We start from the raw sequence: 20,280 nt of genomic DNA, 5'->3' as shown, positions 1-20,280 counted from the left end.
AAACTATTTAATAAATGTTAAATTAATAAACCATTGTTGACACGTATTATTTATCTTAAGATGTTTTTATATCAGTGAACCAACAAAGGGTTTTGGTTGGTCAATACAGCAAAAGAAGGGTTAAAAAGGCCCTCGCAAATCTGGGGTACCGTACAAAGCACCTTAGCTTATTATCCATCCATCAAAAGCCTCTCCTTCCCCTTGACTTCGCTTACTCTGCAGTTCTTGGAAGGTAAACTAAACTGCAACTTGCAATCTCTCTCTGCTATTTGCTATTTGCTATTTGCTATTGCTTCGTGTTTGGTAGTTACTGTTACTGTTAGCTATATTTGAAGTGCGCACATACATTAATGAATTGGCGGTGCTGATAGATGGGGAAGGGTAAACCTAGGGCTGTGGAGAAAGGTGTGGTAGGGCCAAGTCCCAGCGTTACGCCGTGTGGATCGTCCACTATACCTACGGGGCCTGTCTATTACCCTACCGAGGATGAATTCAAGGATCCTTTGGAGTATATTTACAAGATTAGACCAGAGGCTGAGCCTTATGGAATTTGTAGGATTGTGCCTCCAAAGAGTTGGAAACCCCCTTTTGCTTTGGATCTTGAATCTTTCACTTTTCCTACCAAGACTCAGGCCATTCACAAGCTCCAGGCACGCCCTGCTGCCTCTGATTCCAATACTTTTGACTTGGACTACTCTAGGTTTTTACGTGATCACTCTAGTAAGAAGTCCAGGAAAAGGGCTGTGTTTGAGGGCGAGGAGTTGGACTTGTGTAAGCTATTCAATGCTGTTAAGCGGTTTGGCGGATATGATAAGGTTGTTGATGGAAAGAAATGGGGGGATGTTGCTCGCTTTGTGAGGACAGGTGGGAAGATTTCAGACTGTGCTAAGCATGTGTTGTGTCAGTTGTACCGTGACCGTTTGTATGATTATGAGAGTTTCTATAATCGCATGAATCAAGGGGCAACCCTGAATTGTAAGAAAGGTGGGCATGAGGACCGCAAAAGTGATCAAGCCAAGGGGCATCACAAGAATGTAGATTGTTTGAAACGTAAGGATTGTAAAGTGCAGGAAGAAGAACATGATCAAATTTGTGAGCAATGTAAAAGTGGTTTGCATGGGGATGTCATGCTTTTGTGTGATAGGTGCGACAAGGGCTGGCATATTTATTGTCTTTCCCCACCATTGAAACAAATTCCTCAGGGAAATTGGTATTGTTTCAACTGCTTGAATTCTGATAGGGACAGCTTTGGTTTTGTTCCTGGGAAGCACTATTCATTGAAAGCTTTTAGACGCATAGCAGAGCAGTCAAGGAAGAAATGGTTTGGATCAGGACCAGTTTCAAGGGTGCAAATAGAGAAAAAATTTTGGGATATTGTGGAGGGATTGATTGGTGAGGTTGAGGTTATGTATGGAAATGACTTGGATACGTCTGTCTATGGTAGTGGTTTCCCACGCGCATCTGTTCAGAGACCACAATCAATTGATGACAAATTATGGCAAGAATACTTGACTAACCCATGGAATCTTAATAACTTGCCTAAGTTGAAAGGTTCAATGCTTCGAGCTGTTCATCACAATATCACTGGTGTCATGGTACCCTGGCTATATATTGGGATGCTGTTCTCGTCATTTTGCTGGCATTTTGAGGATCACTGCTTTTACTCAATGAACTATCTACACTGGTATGCCATAATTTATTTATTTGTGCTTCCCATGTACAATTATCCTTTTGTTTTTTCATAATATATATTAATTATCAACATAATCAAGATATCAACTCTTATTTGTTTTTCAAAATAAAATAAAATAAAACCCTTTCTTTCAGGAATCATGTGCCTGTTTTTGTAGTATGTAAATAGGATAATTTAAGGTGATGTAGAGTTGGAAGCTGAGCAGTTTATGAAGAAAATTTGTTCCATAAATAATAGCATAATCATAGGAGCAAGATCTGGTTGTATTAGGGAAGATTCAACTATATTAAACTTGTCATTAATCATTTTCACTTTTGATGTGCCACACGTTGATTCGGTAGCAAAAATATTAATGAAAGAATCACGATGGGAAAGGTTGTCAAAATCAAGTTTCAAGGTTGGAACGGAACGGGGTGGTTGGTTTGCAGGAGTGGTGAATTATAACATGATTCGTAGAAGGCAACTAAAATGCTGAATTATATGTAAATGCACATATATACATGTAAAATATAGCATAAATAAAGAAAAGTAGCCCTTAAATCACAGGAAACACTTAATAAAACTTAAATTAAAGATTCATGACATCTTATACAAGTTAAAAGTCATAAGTCACATAAGTTTTTGACTTAACAAAGGCAATGCACCATGAAGTGTAAAATAGAATACCCACAGTAGGTATGCAGCAAACACCCCAAACATTGTTTTTTTGGCAACAACAGAAACCCAATTGCCCACATTTTCTCTTTAGAAAATCTCAGATATTTCTTGTACACACAATTCCGGCCCTTAATTTGCCCAAGACTTGAATCTGGATCACAGCATTTATTTGCACATCAAGGAATTCATGAATTTGGCATTTTCTGCCCTGCAATTTTGGCTCTGATTTCTATTTTGTTCTAGGGGAGAGCCAAAGTGCTGGTACAGTGTTCCTGGTAGTCAAGCCAGTGCATTTGAGAAGGTAGGTCTTGGATTCTTGTTATATCTATACACTATTACTTTTTTACCCATTTTTTAAAATGTATTTAATTGATTTTTAATTCTGTTGCATCTTCCAACATTTGCACTTGCAGGATTAAAGGTTTTCATAGGAATCAACCAAATTTATTTTGTTATACTTGCTATTAGATCCTGTTTATTTACCCATGTAACTTTTCTAGTGTATTTGCACATAAATACTTGCATGCATGTAGTTACTGTGGGTGCACATGATCTGTGTGTGAGAAGGAAATAACATTTTTTTTTTCATTCAGTAAACAAAGAGTTTATGAAAAGGGAATAGTTTCAAATGGATTCTACTCATTCATTGAAATCATTTTGCTTTTAATCTAAAAGGAGAAAAACATGAGAGTGTAGGTGGACTTCTAAGATGACCATAAAATGGTTGGCCACCTTTTCCTTATTAATGAATATATGGAAATAGAGTCATATGCGTTGTAGAAGGATTTTTTTAATAATTGCATTAAAGTGATGTTTGAAATTTTTGTTTCATTTTACCAAATTTTGACAATGTTAGTGAAATTTCAATTAAATAAACAAAATAAACTCATTATGTGAGATTATCAAATTTGGGCAACTATATTATTAAAATAATCTTTCAAGTGGTCTCCTATGAACTAAAATATAGTTATACTGAGTATAAACTGTTAAACATTTGTGTGTTAATATAAAATGAATTTTCAATTAAATAAAATCTGCTGATTATCTTTGCTAATAAATATGAGGTCATTATGTTTTTCTGTTTAATTCAAGTTTTTGGTACTACTGACCACATTTCATTTTATGTGAATTTATTTATTACTTGTTACATATTGTACCTCCGATATTGAAATCCAAAATCTGAAAAAAAATTATGTATCTTTTGAGACTATATTTCTTAACTATGTGCATGGACAAATATTTGTTGATGATATCAATAATATTGTCTACTTCCTTGTAGGTGATGAGAAGCAGTCTTCCTGATCTTTTTGATGCACAACCTGATCTGCTTTTTCAGCTGGTTACTATGTTGAACCCATCTGTCTTGCAAGAAAATGGAGTTCCTGTCTACAGCATACTTCAGGTTTCATATAACTCTCTTATTATTGGTGATTTTTTTACCCTTTCATCTTGCTGTGTTATAAATGCATGATTTTAATGAAATCGTGAAGTCAGAAGGCAAATGCATTAAATTGTTTGTAAATGATATGACATGGAAGATAAATTAGCACTCTCCGCAGTAAGTGGATGCATATAATTTAATTTGTCATCATATATTGGGTTGCTCTTGAAGATTTTACATTGAAAGCCTTTGGTCCAAACTTATGATAGGTCCTTTTCACTGTACATCCGTGCTTGTCTTCCAGGAAATCTATACAGCAGTACTACTACTTTTGCTAGTCATTGTCTTCTCTTTACATGCATTTAGTGTGTCTGTGTTTTCCATCGAAGTAGAGCCTTGTTTCACATTTTCTTCGTTGTAACCTGTGCAATGATTTTCCAATTAGTAACCAAACACTGCCTTAATCCTTGATTTGTTTCATTCCATTGTTGACATTTGCCAGGAGCCTGGGAATTTTGTTATCACCTTCCCCAGATCTTATCATGGAGGTTTCAATCTTGGTATGCTGATTGCAGTTTTATTTTGCAAGTTTAATACATTCTGAAATATGTCAAGCTTAGTTTGATTTGTTTGTGTTCTCAGGTTTAAATTGTGCAGAGGCAGTCAATTTTGCTCCTGCTGACTGGCTACCACATGGTGCTTATGGAGCTGATCTCTATCAGCAGTATCACAAAACTGCTGTCTTGTCTCATGAGGAGCTTCTTTGTGTAGTATCCCAGGTTTGCACACATTTTGACCTTACTGAATTTGTTAAAGTGGTAATTTCTTGATGAGAAAGCTAAGAGGGTGCTTGGTTTATTTTCTTGTTTTCATTTTCAGTTGGTTTGTTTTAATTATAATTACAAAAATGCAACCCTGTTTTCATTCTTTTTTTTTCTCCAAAATTTTGAGGACAAGCAAATATAATGAAAATATGGTAGCATTTTATAAATTATAATAAAACAAACCAAACAGCCCTAATATTTGAGGTATGTAATTTGTTATTCAAGTCTAGCAAACTAAACTACTCTTTTAAGTTTTTTTAATCTTATTATACAACAACCAAACCTTTTTTAACTAGGTGGGGTTGGTTACTTGAATCAAATGATGTCATAATTCAAAGAATTATGTCCATAGACAAATCATCGACATCTAAATCCGTTTTTATGTCTTTACTATAGATGCCAAAATAAATAACAGTTACTGATTAAAGAAAACAAGTATTGTACTTGTTTTTTTTTTTGGGGTGGGGTGGGGGGGGGGGGCTTGAGTGCATTTGTATTCCTAAATTGTGATGGCTTCTTTGGTTGAGCCATTAGAAAACAGATAATTCTGAACTTGTGCCTGATGTAAAGCCTTGTTAGATTGTTGTACTTGTTTATGTTGTTTCTAGATTTTCTTAATTAAGAGTTTTTTTTTCATCCTCCTATTTTTACTTCAAAAGTGCACTAATACTTTTCATATCGTTAAAGTTAGTTGTTGACTGGTCTGGCTTACTACATGTTGATTTTCATCATTTTCAGTATGGTGATGTTGATAGCAGAGCTTCTTATTATTTGAAGGAGGAATTGTTGAAAATATCAGATAAAGAAAAATCTTGGAGAGTGAAACTTTGGAAGAATGGTATTATTAAATCTTCTCGCATGGCTCCTCGAAAACGTCCTCAATATGTGGGAACTGAAGAAGTATGATTTTTTTAAACATATGGTAATATATAATGATAAGTCATTATTTCTGTCTCTTCTGATTGTGTTTACATGGTGTCTTTTGTAGGATCCAGCATGCATTATTTGCCAGCAATATCTCTATCTCTCTGCTGTTGTATGTGGTTGCAGGCCATCAACTTTTGTTTGTTTGGAGGTAAATGAATGTGATTGAGGTATTGATAATGTATGTGATTGTCATCAATAACTCACCTGCACCATTGCATCAATGTGAATGCTAAAGAAAAGTGTTAATCAGCACTGAGGATGTATGCACATTCATATTCACGGTTGAATCATTCAACTTATTTGTTTCAGCTTAAGATTGGAGGAACTTAAAGATTTATAAGTTCCTTCAGATGGCTACTCAACTGAAGTGAGCTCTCTTCAATATTCTGCCTGATGTGGGGTGTGAATGTATCTGAAAACTAACCTTTCCCATGGAAAGAGGTTGTGTGTTTATGTTTTTTATGTAAGTGAAAATAGGTAAAGTGTATTATGTGATTCTGTTGGTGTGCTTACAAAACTTGTACCAGTGCCGATAAGGGAAAGGATTGGTATTATTGCATGACAGATTTAAGGATGTCTGGATTTTAATAAGTTGATTATGGATTTATGGTATTGTGTCTGGTCCCTTCCTCTCGGTTTTTAGTTTCCTTCTTCTTTTCCTGTGTCTCTTTCTTGGTTTGTACTTAAAGTTCACACTGTCTTTTTACCTAGTGGTTGTTTGTTCTTTTAAATTGAATGACTTCATAAACAAACGTGGATGCATGTAATTGCCAATCAATTATGTATCAAGTTGGATTAGTAAATTTAGTCCATATAGAAAGTGTTTGTAATGATGATATTATAGTGGTAGGAAGTTCAGATTTCTAGGATTTGAATGGTCTTGGTTTTTCCCTTTACGGATGGTTTTTTTCTTTTTTTTGTTCTGGATTGACTGAATTCAGTTTTCTCTTGTGCAGCACTGGGAACACCTTTGCGAATGCAAAACTGTAAAATTATGTCTTCTCTATCGTCATTCACTTGCAGAATTGTATGACTTGGCATTTTCTATGGACAAATATGCTTCTGAGGAAAAAGTCGAGTGTAGAAGTGTGAAAAGGCAGTCTTCATGTCTTGGTGCTTTGACCAAAAAGGTCATATACATATAAGCATACTTCTTTTTAACCTCCCAAAATTTTCATATTATAATATTGTTTCCAGTAGTTAGATTTGCTTATCTTTCTGCAATTAAAGGATATATATGTCCTCATGCTTCTATATCTTTAACTGTGCTGTTCTCCTGTAAGTTGGATGTTTTTTATTTAATTTTTAATTTTAAGAAAAAAAGTTATCTAACATGGTGTTTTTATTGTTTTGTATACCTTTGTGTTTTTAATAAATTTACTGTTGTCTTCTGAGACTCCTCAATATATGTATGTAGGTGAAAGGTAGCACCATTTCTTTTGCTGAACTTGCTACAAAATGGCTTGTGCAATCTAGTATTATTCTTCAGAATGATTTTTTGAGTGATGCATTTGCTACTGCACTAAGGAAAGCTGAACAATTCCTTTGGGCTGGTTCTGAGATGGATTCTGTGAGTTTTAGCCATTGCTTTAGAGTTTGCTTCTATAAAATCATTATGTCCTATACTTAAATATTTTCTGCTGCTTTTTGGGATTCAGGTTCGAGATATGGTAAAGAATTTGATTGAAGCTCAGAAGTGGGCTGAAGGGATAAGAGACTGCGTAAAAAAAATTGAGTTATGGTTGTGTCATCAGGACTCTGTCAAGGAAGTTCAATTAGAATTTGTTGATGAGTTACTGAAATTTAGTCCTGCACCATGCAATGAGCCTCATTTTCATAAATTGAAGGTGCTTTTCTAAACACACTTCTAAGTTGTCTTTGATAGTTGCATTTTTCTGCCTTTTTTTTTTTGTTTAATTATGTTGATGCAGGAATACGCAGAACAAGCAAGGTTGTTAATTCAGGAAATTGATACTGCTTTGTCAATGTGTTCAGAGGTACTTTCTCCTAGACTTATTATATGTCTTTTCCTCATAACTTCATATTGATCATTAATATGAAGTAGAGATTTATGTTCTTGCTAATAATAATGACGTGTGGTAACATTTTGATTATCCTTTCCAGTCTATTGCATTTGATTAAAATTATTTATTCCAGATGTCTGAGTTGGAACTTTTATACTCCAGAGCTTGTGGCTTGCCCATCTACGTGAAAGAAAGCAAGAAATTAGAAGTGAAAATTTCTTCAACCAAGGTAGATGTTGCTGTGCATGATTGATAGTTTTGCACATCTTTTGTACTTTGCTTGTTCTATGCTTAATCTTTCATTTATATTGCTTGGTATTTTGAAACTTTTTTCCTCTCCAAAATGACATTTTCATTTGAAGATTAGGTATCTGTTGATGCATTTTGATCAGATTGTATTTTAACAACTTAATACAATGAGTAACTGTCTTTTTCTCCAGTATTTGACACATTTGCACTGAACATTCAACCCAAGAGAAGAAAACAAAAAGAATGACCAGTATTGGGTTTTAGGAAAGAAATTGCATTTGGTGTTTTTGGTCTTTTGTTGTAAATTTCTGTTAGATTAAAACCAGTATAAAAATTTGTTTTCCTGAACATGAGGATATGGTTACTTAGGAATGAAATTAAATCTGAGCTGGAAACTTGCAACCAATGGAATTGTTGTTACTCATCGTTAAAATAATCTGGAAGTGCCATAGCTATTTCTTGCTAATGAGACACAACAACGAGTGTCATCCCCTGATTCAGTTTTTTTGCTGGTTGATATTGTTCATCCTGTGGTGTGAAGGTGAGAATGATTGAGTCTCCAAATTCTCATGTTAACAGAATAGAGAAAACAGCTTTAGGAACGGACTTCAAGGACTTAAAACTTTGGTGAATTATGGTTGGCTGAAAGATTGGAGGATTAGGTAAATGTGATCATGAAGATCTTGAGTTGGAATATCAGAAGAGTAGGGAATCTACTGAATGAAACAAGTTGGTGGATGTCAATAGACTTTAGCTTAGACTCCTCTGGTTGGATGACAATAAACTCAACTCCCATTGTGTTGTTTACTTTAGTTCAGTTTTGCTAGCTTATAGATAAATGGATAGATGGCAGTGGTGGTTTGGTTTGGTCTGTGGTCTCACTAGGGATTGCCTTTTTCTAATGTCCAGTTTACTTGGCTAATCTTTAGAGAGCTTGCTGTTTGGCCAAGAGTCAAGACTGGACATATTTTTGTGCCCAAGCACCTGGGAGGAAATGCTGTTCTTATGCTAAAGATCTTGTATGACCTTGCTTCAGATGCCCATTAAATCTAAAATTTTGCAAAGTTATAGTCTGATCCATTTGTTTTAAGAACTTGAAATCAATCATCATTTTATAGCACTTTTGACAAAGATGTCTGGGAGAAGGTTCTAGATTGGAGGCCTTTAATTTTATTTATTGTTTTTTATCTTAAAAAACCATTGTTGAGATAAAATAGAATTACATGTAGTGAGGACAAAAAATACCTCCACAAACAACAGAAAATGCAAAATGTAAAAACATAAGGACAACAATAATAATTTATTTTGCCTTCCAATCTCTATAAATCTGAGTAAACCCTAAAATTACCATGTGCGGAACATAACATAAAATTAAAATGGACTTTTTATTTCTCAAATTGTAAGGAGCTAATAAGTGACTTGAAAAGTTACTTTGATTTTATCCATCGTGCTTTATTTGTAAGAGTCACCTCTTCCTGGGTAAAATCTTGAGTTTTGTTTTGTTTTCTTAACTGCCCCAATTTTCACAGAAGCAGTTGTGCTGTACCCTAGGGTCTAAACTTGTTGAATTATCCACTGTTTTTATTTTTTGTGGTGCTAACATGATTTCTTTGAAAACTATCAGGCATGGCTGGATGGTGTCAAAAAGTGCATCTCAGCAAGACATCCTGCTGCACTAAATGTTGATGTTCTTTACAAATTAAAATCAGAGGTAATAAGAAATTAAGAACTCTTGAAACTACTCTGGCTTTGTTAATTTCTCAACCCTTTTTCCTGTGAACATAAACTTCCCTGTTTATTTACAATGTTCAAAACAAAAGCTTAAGTTCATGTGTGAGAGGTGGGCAATTATTGATAATAGATGGAAATAATTTTCATTGCTTATGTATTGAAATAATATATTGCATTTGTTTTTCTACGGCATAACAATGAAGTGACATATAAATTTAATTATTGGACAAGTCATGCATTGCTGAATTACTTCATGTGCTTAGCATTTATTTGAGCAGTATAAGTCAGACACAGAGATATACATACACACATTGTGCATCAAATAAGTTATACTAAGATTATAATACGAAATTCATGGTTTCAATAGTTTGCGGATCTTAAAGTTCAACTCTTGGAGATAGACACACTTCAAAATCTATTAAGTCAAGCTGAATCTTGTATTGCTCAATGTCGTGATATGTTAGAAGGTCCTATGAAACTTGAGGTATGCCTTTTGTATTTCCTTACCTCTTTTACTTTTCTGTGATAGTTAAGAGGCATGAAATACTTTATTAACTAAGGAACTCTGCAGATTGTTGGTTTGCTGCTGAAGGAATGGGAGAATTTCACAGTTGATGTACCAGAGCTGAAGCTTTTAAGGCAATACCATTTAGATGCTGTTTCGTGGGTTTCCCACACTACAGATGTTTTAGGGAGAGTTCACATACTGGAAGATCAACATAATGCAGCTGTTCAATTGAAGAGCATTTTTGAAGAAGGTTTATCTTTGAAAATTCAAGGTATTGTGTTCTTGCAGTTTTATGATAGTTAAGATTTTTTTTTTAAGACCATTACATTTGTTTATTTTCATTCTGTTAATTTACAGTTCCCCAAGGTTTGATTTTTATATTTTGCAGTTGACGAGTTGGCATTAGTCGAGATTGAGCTGAAGAAGGCTAATTGCCGGGAAAAGGCTTTGAAGGTTAGTCATTATGTGTATTCATACTATAGCTGTTCTTTCATATCTCTCTCGGCCTTTCTTTAATATCGAAAGATAAAGGTTTTTTTTAGCATGCAAGGCTAATCAACTTTGTTAGATTAAGTGCTCAAGCAATTCTTATAACAATGAAAACTAAATGAAATTATTGTGAAATTGTTACAGGCACATGATTCTAAGATGCCTCTGGAAATCATTCAGCAACTGTTGAAGGAGGCCACTATGTAATTTTAACTCCCTTTCCTCATCTGAACCGACACATCATTGGTTTTTCTTTATTTAATCCGACCATTTTCTTTTGTTACTGATTCTTCAGGCTACAAATTGAGGGAGAAAAACACTTTGTCAATTTATCTAGTGTGCTTGCTGTTGCCATGCCTTGGGAGGAAAGGGCTAGAGAGATACTTTCACATGAAGCTCCTATATCTGACTTTGAGGATATGATCAGGTTCAACATTGCTTGAGATGTTATTTTATGTTTGTCAACTTAAAAAACTTATTTTAACTGATGCTAATTTTTGCTTTTGGTCTTCTTTTACAGAGCTTCAGAAAACATATTTGTTATTCTTCCTTCACTCAATGGTGTTAAGACTGCACTATCAGAAGCTAATTCCTGGTTAAGGAATTCAAAGCCATATTTAGTCTCTGCTACTCATGTTTCAAATTCTGTTTGGAAAGTTGAGGACTTGCAGGTTCATGCAGTGGTTTTGCGGTTTTACCTTTGTTGAAAACATGATCATTATAAATTTATATAATAAATATGACATTTTTTTTTTTTCAGATGTTGGTTTCTCAATCAAAGCATCTTAAAGTATCTTTGGAAGAAAGAAGGATGCTTGAATTAGTTTTTAAGAACTGCAAAATATGGGAGTGTGAAGCATGTTCTCTACTGGACGATGCTCGGTGCTTATTTGAATTGGATAACTCTCTCCATGAAAGAAGTAGTGGTTTAATGCATAAAGTGGAAGATTTGATTGTAAGAATCAAATCTGCCATTACATCTGGTGTATCACTTGGTTTTGACTTCAATGAGATTTCAAAACTTGAAACATCTTGTTCTACACTTCAATGGTGCAAAAGAGCCTTATCTTTCAGCAATTACTCTCCTTCTTTAGAGGTTACTATTCTTTTCTAGTCACAATTTATGTTTCTTAGCCATGTATTTTCACAAATTTGTCTTTTCTTGACTTTTATACACAAGCGTATGCTTTCCTGCACCCCACCCTTTCAGCGTTCAACTGCTGTCTTTATCATGCACATGCTTCTTCCATATTTACCTGCCAACAAACACAAAATTCTTGGTGTGCAGCTAATTTGGTTTATTTGATAAGTTATTAATAGCATGGTATTAACTTGATCTACACTGGTTATATAAGGTCGTTCTTCTGGATGCCTTAAAGTAAACTGTATATCTGGTTTTATCGTCATGTCATATCAAATTAATTTCTTGTTGCAGTTCAATTACAAATGAATAATTGTAGTGTGGTGCTACAATCTCAGTTTTTCCTTACGTGTCATGCCTTCACAGTTTTTTCCTCGTTAAATAGTTTTCTTTTGCAATTCCTTTTTTATTCTTTTTCGTTTACATGGGGCATAGCTCTTGATTTAGGATAAGTTCAGGTGTTTGGCATCTATTTGGGGTAAAGCACATTAGCACTTGGCCTTTGGAATGTGGTTTCACTAAAGATATGTCGAGCGATTTAGCTTCTTTATTCCATTTAATTTTGCTATTTTTTTTTTTATCTTTGTAATATTTTCCCTTCATCTTATTGAATTTCTTTTATCAAAAAATAAATAAAGGTTCTCGGTTATACTTATTTATGAGAGATGTTTGCTAATCATGTAGGATGTTTTGGAGGTTGCAGAAGGTCTTTCTCATTCTTTTGTTTCTGGTGCTCTGTTGAAAGCTTTGATTGATGCCGTTGAATGGCTTAGGAGAGCATTGGAGGGGATTTCTGGACCTCGCAATTCTAGAAGATGCAATTTGACTGATGTTCAAGATATTCTTACCAATTATCAGGTACTAAGGTTGTGTAGTTTTTTAATCCATTGACTTTAAGTTAGTGCCTAAATTTATTTTATTTTAAATCAATATCAGAGATATTTTTTAGAGCATTTATTAATTAGGTTCTGGAAGTATGCAAATTTTTTCTTATCATAGGGGGATATCCCACCCTCTTCTTTCTATACCCTTTGTGCATGGCATGGGTTGAAAATGAGGGTAAACATTTCACGAGAATGAGATGAGACACATGTACTGAAGACTTAAAAGCTCATTCTGCTTTATATAATTAATGGATTCCTATAGTTTCCAGCATTCCCAGTTTGCGTTATTTGCAGGTCTAGCTCAGAATAGTAATAGTTTATTTTTGTATCATAAGGCAGCTGCTTCAATGCTACCATATGCAACCAAACATTTTTGGATTCTAGATGAGCACTAGATTCACTCTTTCTTTGGAACAATTTCTGTTTGTCTGTTTAGGATATAGTTTTGTTTATGTCATCTTATTGATGGTTGATTCATGGGAATTTCCATTTCGAATATACAAAGAGACTGGTCAGCTTTGGTGTATTCTCAAACCTTTTTTTCCTTCCTCTTCTTCTGTTTTGGGTATATCTTATCCTCTTCCTAATTTTGCTTCTTTCCTCTAATATGTTTTTTAATAAAAAAGGCTAGAACTGTGTTATGTAGTTAGTCAGTTCTTTGGTATTTTTAGTTGGAGCATAATACTCTCTCACAGTCTCATATTTGAAGCTAAAAATGATGCATCTAACATTCTATGAAATAGGATTGGGTTTATGGTTTCTTTGTGCTGTTACGGGCATGACCCTTTCAAAGGAGTTGCTAGTACCCACAACCCTTTTGTATTCTCAAATATCATATTTACAACTCTTTTCTTGTTGCATATCTTTTATTTTATCCACCCGAAGTTATGTTTTCCTCATTATAAAATGTCCTTTTTCATAAAAGATGAAGTGTTTGCTATCTCAACTACTTTTATTTTAAAAATGATTTTAATTATTTAATTAAACATGCTAATTAATTAAGGACATTTAAGTAGCTTTGGGGACAAAAAAGTTAGTGAGAAAGCTTCTTGCATGAGTGGGTGGTGGTTAAGGATATAGTGGTTGGTAAAAATTATTTTGGAATTTACAGCTTATATCTATGTTTCATCTGCAGACTATTAAAATGACCTTTACAGCAGTTAATTGTCAACTTGAAGAAGCCATTGGAAAACATAAGTAAGTCTTGTTTATTGGTTGTTGTAGAATTAAGATAATATTTTGTTAGTTTGATTTATCTAGTCTTCCAAATGGTAGTTTATCCTTCTTCTGGTCTTCTGTATATGTTGTTCTAGTAATTCATAAGGTCTTCACTCTTCATTAAAGTTTCAAGTAAAATTCTAGATATTTAGGTTTTGCACTTTTGAATTTTTTATAAGCTTTTATTGAAGTCATTCCCATTTTCAATTTGATTCTTTGCCTTCCAACACTGCTTTCTGAACTACATCTATCTTCCTATCAATGTATGCCATCATCTTGGTTAAAACTATATTTGCTCATGTAGTGCACTGTTGACTGAGTGGATGAAGACTTGTGCGTTTCCAATTATTTATGTTTAAATATTTTTAATATGCCTACATAATTGTATTTTATTTCTGCTTTAGGTTGTGGCAAGAGCGAGTCCATCAATTTTTTTGTCTAAGTTCTAGGGAACGCTCTTGGTCATCAATATTGCAGCTCAAGGTAAATTTTCTTGTTATGACTAGGTGGCCTTTATGTGTGTTATTGTTCAACAGATTGACTTTGGCTGCATTACACAGCTATGATTTTCTTTTCTGTGTGACTATGTTGTGGTGTCATATCTGAAAAAGTTGAGGTCACAATGGTCTGGGTTTTCCTTGTATTTAATGCAAATTGTTAATGGCATGGTTTACTTTCTTCATTTTCTCTCATTGCTGATTTACTTAGTCCTTAAGGGTTGTTTTGAGTTCCTTGATAATTTGTTTTTCATATTTTATGGCACCTTTCGGTTTAAGCATTTCATTCAATTGTTTTAAATTTTGTATATATTCTTGGGATTTATGACATATCAGGCTTATTCACGCATCAATTGTGAAAATTCTCTTTGAAAAGGTGAAAGCTTTCACAACTGTCATGAAGCCTTTACCAGTTTGTGTTTTATTTTAGTATATTAGGACTTGACATATCACTGGTCACTTGCATAGCATTGACATCAATTGTTTACATTCAGGAACTTGGAGATACTGTTGCCTTTAGTTGTTCAGAACTGGATTTGATTTTATCTGAAGTTGATAAGGTGGAAAATTGGAAGAAAAGATGCATGGATAAAATAGGAACTGTAGTCCAAAGTGGGAATTCGCTGCTTCATGCACTGGAGAAGGTTCTCATTTTAAGATATTTCCCTTTCCATGACCAGTTTACTAATTACTTATACTTAAAATCTTGCTTGATGTTTTCAGATAAAACAGACTCTAGATAGATCGTTGTTCATATATGGCAAGTTGGAAGATCTGGAGGGACAAAATCCATGCATCTGTTGCTTTGATGATTCTGAAGATCTGGAATTTCTTACTTGTTCCACTTGTATGGACTGGTAAAGTACTTGTTTCTAAATATTGCATTTCCATAGCTCTGAAAATTAAATCAGATGCTAGCAGATAATCCTCATATATGTGGTTGCTTTTATTATTCCAGTCATTGTAAAGAACAACATTGAATCCTACTCTTTGCCGTTCTAATTTCTGATTAAAAACATGGTCTTGATTTTGTCAATTGATTGTAAAAAATTTCGTTGTTGTTTCTGTACTTTTATTTCATTATTAAGAAATTACAATGATTTACTTGTTCTGTTCATTTATCTTTCATGTGGACAGCTATCATTTACAGTGCATTGGACTAACAGGAAAAGTCAGAGGCATTGAAAACTACAAGTGCCATTATTGTGAAATGTTGAAGGATGAATCCCATTATCAGAATGGAGGTGCCTGCCTGGTAGGATTTATTTCATTTAGCAGTAGTTGAGTGGTCTCTTTTAAATTTCCTTTCATAAACTAATATTTGTCCACCTATTTTTTGCTTTATGCAGACATTTGGAAAGAAGCGTATTGAATTGAAAATTCTTGCTGAACTCATGGCTGATGCTGAACATTTCTGTTTATGGTAATGTGGTTCACAACTTGCACATCATATCTATAAGTACAGCATTTATAAGATGACCTGATTACAAAACAGCTGATTACAAAATAGATGAGTTTAATGGATGCAATTTTAAAATAGAAAAAGCATAGTTGCCAAAATTTACAAGAAATTTAAGGTTTTTTGAAGCCACAATTTCTTTGTAAAGCATGTCCTGGTTTGCTTGTTAAATTACTTGTGGTACTCTAAGAAGCCCTGCTGAAAACATTTTATCAATAAAATTTTGAAGCTTTTGCTCTCAAAAAACCACTAGCATCGAAAGCTACAATTTTACCAGACAATGCTTATATAGAGCATTAATTTCTAGGTCAGCAGCAGTAATATTATCAGTGATGTATTATTTTCTCTAATCATTGGCATCAGTAATCATCCATACGTGCCATTTATGTACAGTGTCTTGATATATATTATTTTTATTATTAAGTACTACCATGAATAATAGATTCAGTTCTTGCCACTCATATTCTTAAGTGTTTTTAGGGAAGGTATTGAGTGTGTGTTGGATGCTTTTTGTGGAGGGTTCTATTGGTGTGAGGCAGATCATCATATATTTGAGAACCGAAGGAAGAAAAGAGTGGATTATGTAATTTGTGTGCAGATGCTAGGACAGATTGAGGACTGGATCCCTATCAGAATGGGAATATTTGTTGTCAGTGTGTGTGTATTAAGGAGTCATATTCTAGAGGAGAAAGAAGCGGAGGACAAAAGTTTTATTCTAATTAATATATCTAATTTCATAACTTTTTGAAATGAAGGTTGTAAATTGATAGATTAGTATAAATTAAATGTGTTAATCTTTTATTCATTTTTTATAAATATTATATAACTTTAAATTTAAAGATAAAATATTTGTCCTCTCCTCCCTTTCCCTTTAAAACTGAACTCTCAATCACACCTTAAGAGTTGCATATGGCCTGTGCAGAGTTCAGATATATGTGGGATCCCTGAGGACAATTTTATGTTATCCTGCTTATATTTTTTTTGTTTAACAAAAGAACTGTCATATTATAAAGTGAATTTGGGTTATATTAGCATGAACTCTGCAACATGCTACTCATATAATTACACATATTTCTGCACTTTCTTTCATGGTTTTCTCTTTCTTTTCTATATTGTTAAGGGGGTGGGACTAGACTGGCATTCTATAAGAGTGGTGGACCTTTTTTGTTGGAAACTCTGTAGTGTCTGGGTTCATTGTATACAACAACAAGAAGAAGAGTCTCATCTCACTTAGTGAAGTCGGAACATGGATTACACGACATAATTGAACTTGATCAAAAGCCAAATTCTTAGAAATATTATTTACCATAGATTTCTTTTAAAAATTTCCGCTAAAGTTCTTGGCCTTCCTCTTTTCCATTTTCACAAAGCTAAAAATCGTGCAGTCCAATCTCTTCACTAGTGCTTCTAGTTCTAGTGACCTTTGCATATGTTCAAACTACCTTTGTATACAATAATTTCTTATTGTATCTTGTCTAGTTTCATTGTACAGGCTAACAAAACCAAGTAATTACAGTGATTATGATGAATGTAATCTCTTTTTTTTTTGGGCAAAATAATTCAGCTATGCTGTGCAGTGTGGACGTGGATTCTGTGATCTGCCTATCGTTTTCTCTTTCTTTAATAATCTTTAACTGTTGGTTTGTGATTATTGGTAAAAATTGTAGTTCATCGGTTGTGTTTCTTGTAAATGCAGGATTGATGAAAGAGATGTTTTGAGCCAACTTGTTGAGAAAGCCCTTTCATGTAAGTCTTGCTTAAGAGAGATAGTGACCCACGCATCAGCTGATGTTTATGAAGATATTAGTGCCATCTCTGAAAAGTTAGCCACTGCCCTAAAGGCATGTTATTTATTTATTCCATCAGTCTATTTCTTGTATTATTTCTATCGTGTTTGCAAGTAAAATGTCATATATATTCTTGGATATGCAGTGTCTGTATCCTCTATGGTCTTGATGCATAAATATTATTGAAAATGATTTTGTTCACATTTTACCTTTTAAATGGAACACTTGGTTGTTGCAATTGAATTGATTTTGCAACTTGAAGTTGTTATATAGGCTAGCAAAGTGGCTGTTGTCTACGATCAGCATGATAATTGTGATCTTGAGCTGGCTTTAGCAAAAAACTTGTGGAAAATTCAAGCCAATAGATTGTTAAATGGTGTGCAAAAGCCCTCTGTCAAACTGATTCAGAAGCATCTGAAGGAGGTATATGTTTTTGTCTAGGTTTATATTTGTGAGCTCATTGCATGAACGGGATAGCCTGCCCCCTTATTTATTTCTAGTACATTTTTACTTTGGTTCTTTTATAAAATTCGTTGCTGATAAAAACAACTTTGAGCCTGCTGAAATGTCAAATTGCATGGCAGGGAGTTGCTGCGGACATATCACCTGAAGATCACTATATGTTGAAACTTACAAATGTGAATTGCTTGGGTTTGCAGTGGGTAGAATTAGCCAACAAGGTTCTGAATTTTTTTAGCAATTCCTCTGTGCCCTTTCTCTTTCATACAGGCTTTTATTTAATATTTAAATATCATGGACAGGTGGCAATTGATTTTGGGGCACTCGACCTAGATAAAGTTTTTGAACTTGTAGCAGAAGGTGAAAACTTGCCTGTTGATGTAACTGAGGAACTCAGGGTAAGAGTTTTTCATGTCTGTATTATTAAAATTAGGGGATTGTTATTTACAGCATGATTTCGGTATGATTCTAATCAAGTATTGCCTTTCCTTCACAACAGATATTAAGAGCTAGATGCATGCTTTATTGCATTTGTCGAAAGCCGTTTGATCCACAAAGGATGATTGCCTGTTATCATTGTAATGAGTGGTATCACTTCGATTGCATGAAATTGCCATGCACAAGAGAGGTCTACATTTGTCCTGCATGTAACCCTTGTACAGAAGGATTGCCTACAAACCATGACAGGTCAGTTTATTGTATGCATATCTAATTAGTTCGAGAATAAGCTTTTTATATTGGCTTTGGGATATGTTTTTCTTTAGATTTACACCACATTACCCTTTTTAGCTAGCATTTCCGAAGGGTTATCAGTTTTCAAATCCAGATTACCTGCCGAAAAAACACATTCTGTTGTGTCGTAAAACATATCTTGTATAAAATTTGCTAGGTTTCAGCTGTCCTACCTGCATACAAGCCCTACATAGTGGCAAATGCTCTTTCAGCAAACTTGGTTGCCTTTTTATTAATATATGTATAATCCCATCTCTTTTGTTCATTGATAAATCAACATTGCGTCTGAAAGAATAGATCTGTCTTGTATTTGTGCTATCTACAGAAGGCTATTTTTTCATTTATTTATTTTGTTTTTTAAGTGATTATCTATTATGTTTTGCAGATTAACTAGTGGTAAATTTGAGGAGCCTAAAACCCCGTCTCCCAGGCATACAAACCCTAGAAAGAAACAGAAGAGAGATGTGCCCAGTCTCACTTGCAACATGTTTGCAACGAGGAATCAAGATAGTTGTAATGGGATAGAATCCCTAAGGTGGCAAAGTCGAAAGCCTTTCAGAAGAGCAGCTAGGAAACGTGTTGAGCTTCGAAGTCTTTCTCCATTTCTATGCATACAACGATAACTATGCATAGTAGATAATCATTGATCATTAAATTGATTCAATTGATTCTTATGGTGTCATTTGTCATTTTTAATCCATGGTAACGTGAAAAATTCATCTTCAATTCATTGTCATTTGCATGTCACACCATTTAAAATTACTAGGATAAAGATGGTGTGAATTAATGTTAGTAAGGATTAGAGTTATACAGCTTACAAAAAAGTGGGTAGGATTTCGATAAAATTCAGTTATGTTTTATGGTGGATTAGATTAAATCATAGTAAGAATCATTCATCCATCCTTTTCTAATTGTCTTTGTCAAGTAAAAATGAAATTACATGGAATAAACTCCCCAATTTTAGTTGTAGCATAAAGTAATTTTTGGATATTAGACTTAAAGACAAAATAAAGAAAGACCATAAGCTCACTTCTAATCGAGTTAGTTTTTATTTTTAATTAGTAACAGGGTCAAAGACCCCAGTGAAAAAACAAAAACGAAGTCAGAAGACAGGGAAATGAAACTCCTATTATACAATTCCTTAGAAACAGAACAAGGGAATAGGGAGGATAGTCCAATGCAATTGAGAAGACCCATGACTCTTATCACAAAATGCATGTGGTCTTGACCACTACCCACTCATGGTACAAGCGAAGCTTTGATCTCCTTTTCTCGCAAGTGTGGGTAGCCGGACAAGGATTCTGGACCAACTTCTGAGCAATTTCCATGTCCAATTCAATCACGAGCAATCTTGAGACCATAACCCCACAAATAGGTTGTATGTAAGAGCAAATGTCTAAATCTGCCATGAATCCTTCCATGAAGGACCCATAATTCCTGCGAAAAAGGCTTTTACAAGTCGCAGCACCTGTTAATATTTAAATCCTCCGTTTAGTTTAATTTTGTTATTTCTTTTCCTTTTCTTCAACTTAGTAAACGATAAATTACATTCAAACTTTTAAAATGTTTAATAAAACTTTATTAGATATTTTTTAACCTTGTATAAACCTTCCTTAATTC

The 20,280-nt window shown here is 34.1% G+C and overlaps 1 protein-coding gene across 2 annotated transcripts; it reads left to right on the top strand.

The window, feature by feature from the left end:
* Positions 1-145: 145 nt before the first annotated feature.
* LOC113846104 (lysine-specific demethylase 5B) lies at positions 146-19,630 on the top strand. 2 transcript variants are annotated; one of them, XM_027474007.1, is made up of 33 exons: positions 146-232; positions 2,594-2,651; positions 3,630-3,752; positions 4,234-4,291; positions 4,374-4,510; positions 5,294-5,455; positions 5,544-5,630; positions 6,439-6,612; positions 6,900-7,052; positions 7,141-7,329; positions 7,414-7,479; positions 7,640-7,735; positions 9,380-9,466; positions 9,854-9,970; positions 10,058-10,265; positions 10,383-10,447; positions 10,628-10,686; positions 10,779-10,910; positions 11,004-11,154; positions 11,244-11,579; positions 12,309-12,482; positions 13,644-13,705; positions 14,131-14,209; positions 14,718-14,867; positions 14,947-15,080; positions 15,361-15,478; positions 15,573-15,646; positions 17,379-17,523; positions 17,743-17,892; positions 18,054-18,149; positions 18,231-18,326; positions 18,428-18,615; positions 19,046-19,630. In XM_027474007.1, exons 3-33 carry the CDS (start codon positions 3,633-3,635, stop codon positions 19,281-19,283), a joined length of 4,101 nt encoding a protein of 1,366 aa, XP_027329808.1. In that variant the 5' UTR covers positions 146-232; positions 2,594-2,651; positions 3,630-3,632; the 3' UTR covers positions 19,284-19,630. The 2 variants fall into 2 exon arrangements, with proteins under 2 accessions (XP_027329808.1, XP_027329807.1); XM_027474006.1 differs by lacking the exon at positions 146-232 and adding an exon at positions 372-1,684.
* Positions 19,631-20,280: the final 650 nt, after the last annotated feature.

Source organism: Abrus precatorius, unplaced genomic scaffold (assembly GCF_003935025.1).
Source record: "Abrus precatorius isolate BTA unplaced genomic scaffold, Abrus_2018 Scaffold8, whole genome shotgun sequence".
Lineage (NCBI taxonomy): Eukaryota > Viridiplantae > Streptophyta > Magnoliopsida > Fabales > Fabaceae > Abrus > Abrus precatorius.
Note: the sequence above shows the minus strand (reverse complement) of the source record. Positions and strands in the feature narration are given on the sequence as shown.

Coding starts and splice junctions, on each gene's coding strand:
- LOC113846104 (XM_027474006.1), top strand. CDS start 372: ATGGGGAAGGGTAAACCTAGGGCTGTGGAGAAAGGTGTGGTAGGGCCA. Junction 10,687..10,778: donor CTGTTGAAGGAGGCCACTAT/GTAATTTTAACT, acceptor CTGATTCTTCAG/GCTACAAATTGAGGGAGAAA. Junction 11,155..11,243: donor GGAAAGTTGAGGACTTGCAG/GTTCATGCAGTG, acceptor TTTTTTTTTCAG/ATGTTGGTTTCTCAATCAAA.